We start from the raw sequence: 4,249 nt of genomic DNA, 5'->3' as shown, positions 1-4,249 counted from the left end.
AGAGAGGGAGAGAGAGGGAGAGAGAGGGGGGGGGAGAGAGAGAGAGAGAGAGAGAGAGAGAGAGAGAGAGAGAGAGAGAGAGAGTACTTGTTGAATCAATAACATCATAAAATTATTAGGACAATTAATGGTTTACACGTATATACACATGTACAAATTGACAAATGTTTGCTATGAAAATTATGATGTAAGTAAAGCATGTAATATCTGTAATATATGTGTATATGTACAAGATCTATATGATTCTACATACCAGGGTAGTTTTCTTTGTGTGCAGGTAAAGTTAGTGGCGACTACATGTTCTATTTGATGTATATGTATATATCTATCACATATATCCAATGTATTTGTGAGTAAAACGCATCTGATGAATGTTTACGAGCGATCTTGTAAACGAGCTCATGAGTATTGAATTTTCGATGTTAGAAATCAAGCCGGAAATCACATTGGATAAAACGACATAATTGCATCTTACTCTTATTAGAGGAATAAAAAAACACATTAATATTGAGTGAGTTCAAGTCGGTAAAGCGGCTAGATCTGCTCGCCAAGCAATTAAATATGATTGATTGAATCCACAGGTAAGAACCAGTCAAGCTCATTTCGCATTCTCTCCGCGAGCATGCAGCCTAACTTTTGCTGACTTGAACTTGCCCATTGTTTTTTTAATAATGGACGCTATTCGAGCGTTGCAGATAAATGTAAATGAGAAATTTTATGCATTTCATTTTCATTCCATAACGTGGCATGATCAAGTTCTAACAATTCTGATGACGCTAACGATACCGAAAGTTGTAACTATATAGGTTGTTCGCATTGCATGCTCTAGTATGCTCTAAAATGCTCCTACCATAGCATTTACTTACTCTAATGCGTTCGTTGAGGTGAGTAGAAGCTATAGCAAGAGCACATTGGAGCATGCTGGAACATGCAACGCAAACAAACCTTATGAGTTGCGTAGAGTCGAAAGATACAAGAGTGGTTCACTTGCACACTGTTGCAATTGCCCATTGCCAATCACAATTTCTCTATGGGGAGTTTTTTTATTTTTTTTATTTTTTCTAACGTTATATGATTGGCTTGTACACAATTGGCTCGTGTGTAATTAGGCAGACATATATATCCGAAAAGATACAATGAATTTCTTAAATCATCCGATATCTACATCTATAGACAGAGACACATAGCAGAATGGCATTTTGTATCAAGAATCTATTATGTATTTTTTTTTTATCATTTGCAGATGATGAAACGTTATCCATTACGCTGGCGTATATTTAAGAGGTTTTTGTTAACAGGTTTCCCAGCTGGTTTTGTTTTACGTTTGGCGCAGTTTTGCACGCAGCATACACGGTTTTCAAAGATCGATTTCACGACGTTTACATGAAGAAGTGGACTAAATTAAATTGGCGAAAACGACTGTTTTATCGAGCTTTACGAATCTTGTATACTTACACCTTTGGAGTGGCGTGTATCGCGCATTGGCGGGGTAGTTGGATCATCATCGATAATCATCTATTTGTGCACACATGGTAAGTCAACGTTGTGATAATGTTTCAGCAACATTTTCCATTTATCGCTATTAACAACTCTGATATCGAAATAGAGAAAATGGAGATTATTTGAATCGATATAATATAATATAACAGCAGGCAGTTTATTAATTATCATTTTACAATATTTCCCTATATATATATATATATATGTTGTATGTATACATACACATAGGATAACAACGTCTTTGACATGCTCGCTGCTGGTGTGCCTGGTGATTCTACGTTCTATTCGAAACTTGATAGCAACTCCATTGATAATTTTCATCGACATGCCTTCTTGCGTTTTTAAATTTCCCACTAGATACAATGTGGTAAGTTATAAATACATGGAATAATCTAGTTTAATTTCTTGTCCTCATTCTCAATAAGATTTACGCTATCTATATATATATGCGCGCGCGCGTGCACACACACACACACACACACACACACACACACACACACGCGCGCGCGCGCGCGCGCGCACGCACGCACGCACGCACGCACGCACGCACGCACGCACGCACGCACACACGCACGCGCGCACGCACACACATACGCGCGCGCACACACACATACACACACACACACATACACACACACACACACACACACACACTTATCTGCAAACACATATTTGTGATTTGTGACGTTTCAAGGATAATAGCAGTTATATAAACGCATTTATGCAAATAATATGTTTTTGTACTTATATACTTGCTTGTAAAAAAAGGCCAATATATATACGATTAAATTATTAATGAGTGCGTGCGTGGTTATTTAGAATTTAAATTATCGGAAATTCTTGTACATACGAATAAACGCTGTTCAAACTTAATTATTTCCGTCTTCCGCAATATAAAATAATCGATGCGATATAATCGCCGCAAATAATAATGTCGATAAACGTGCGAGTGGAATATTGGATTTTGTAGATCGTGTCGTGAATCTTCTACGGTGTTTTCTACAGTCGTCGAACTTTCTTGAATCTCGGCGCATTTATTGATTATGAAACTACACTACTAGACAGCACAAAATATTGAAAGATAATGAAAAGATGTCTTTTTGAAGCTATCTTCGAAAACGAAAAGATGCAGTACGTCTAAGTCTAAAATATAATAAAAAGGTATCATTTTTAGATATTCTTTTTAATAAGACGAAAAGATAATAAAGATCTATATAAGACATCTTTTAGTTTTGTCGAAAAGATAACTTAAAAAAGACATCTTTTCATTATCTTTTTATGCTGGTTGCCGTTTCGACAAAACGTAGAAAATCGACTAAAAGATATTTAATTTGGTATTATCAAAAAAAACAATAAAAAGATAGCTCTAAAAAAGATAGTTCTTTTCTTTATTTTATATAATTTTCATCATTCACCCGCGAGCAGTAAGCGAGATTGCCACCAGACGGACGCGGAATTTATTTCTCGTGTTTGAAAACCATACAAGAGGAGTAAAAGGTGCATTATGAGAAATTTTACCAGTGTTTTAATGAACACTGATAAAATTTTTTTTGAAAGTGAATCCTCAAAAGAGATTATAATGAAAGATAATATGATTCTTGATAATATGAAAGATACTATGATTCTTGCACACAGCGACACGGCAACATTGCAGAAATGGGATGTATATTGGCATGCAATATTTCATTTATTTAGTTCTATGTAAAAACTAATTCAGGGATGTTATTAAACCTAATGTTATATATGTGTTAAAATATAAAAACTAAAACACACAAGTCTTAAGGATGAAGAGAGTCTAAAATATCCTAAGATATCCTCAGAAGTCATTCTTTAATTATCATATGGATAAGGCTATAAAAATAACGATGCGACGTACATCTGCCTCTCTAAAAGATATATCTTTATAACAATTTAGGTATCTTTTAGACTTTGCTATGCTCTGGGCTATAATTCGATCTCTATAATGTCTCATGATGATCCAAGGAGTTGGTCGGAAGTTTCCATTTTAATTTTGAATCTTTGGCCTTATTTTCTTATATAATTTCGTAATTTTGATCTCTTACGCCATCACTTTGATGATTGTACGCGCATCGTAACAATCGCTTCTTTGATTACCACCTAAAGAGCCGCTCGACCCTGTACTCAATTGTCAAATGGTGTTTAACGATTGTACAGAACACAGAGTGGTATATACGTCCCGAGTATCCTTGTACATACTTGTCTAACTTAACTCTTCTAATTTTTATTTATGACTTACATGCAGAAAAACGTTTGTATTTGAGCTCGATCGCACTGTCGTGAAGTTAATCGATTTATACCGTATCACAAAAATTGTATATTGCTATGTTGTAGTTATATAACTTATAATCGTGTATCTATATAAACAATAATTGTTTCAATTCGAAAAGCGAAATCTTTCTCTCTCTCTCTCTCTCTCTCTCTCTCTCTCATATTTTCGATGTAAACATATATACATAACTGACATAACGTATGAAACTAACAACAGAATTGCTCGTTTGTTTTCTGCAGGTTGTAAAAAAGAATTCTTTTTCAAACGTTATCACAAGAGTCGTCTCGAGTGAAGCTGATGAAGATTTAGTTGTTTCCAACAGAGCGCATTATCGAATGTTTGCGTCAGGTTTGATGTAGATAGATATCGTATTAGGCTGATAAAATTATAGTTCATTTAATCATCGCGCACACAAATTATTGCGCAAACACACACACACACACACACACACACACACAC

At 35.1% G+C, this 4,249-nt stretch overlaps 1 protein-coding gene across 1 annotated transcript in view; it reads left to right on the top strand.

Annotated features, from left to right (window-relative positions):
* LOC108689275 overlaps positions 1–1,958 on the top strand; it is a 4,118-nt gene extending 2,160 nt beyond the window's left edge. The window contains exons 3-4 of the mRNA XM_018195996.1: positions 1,299–1,532; positions 1,729–1,958. Of these exons, the coding sequence (XP_018051485.1) occupies positions 1,299–1,532; positions 1,729–1,891 (397 nt within the window). The 3' untranslated portion in view covers positions 1,892–1,958. The remainder of the gene's footprint in view (positions 1–1,298; positions 1,533–1,728) is intronic.
* The last annotated feature ends 2,291 nt before the right edge of the window (positions 1,959–4,249 follow it).

Source organism: Atta colombica, unplaced genomic scaffold (genome assembly GCF_001594045.1).
Source record: "Atta colombica isolate Treedump-2 unplaced genomic scaffold, Acol1.0 scaffold261, whole genome shotgun sequence".
Classification (NCBI taxonomy): domain Eukaryota; kingdom Metazoa; phylum Arthropoda; class Insecta; order Hymenoptera; family Formicidae; genus Atta; species Atta colombica.
The sequence above is the reverse complement of the archived record's forward strand: the minus strand, read 5'-3'. Positions and strand labels throughout refer to the sequence as shown.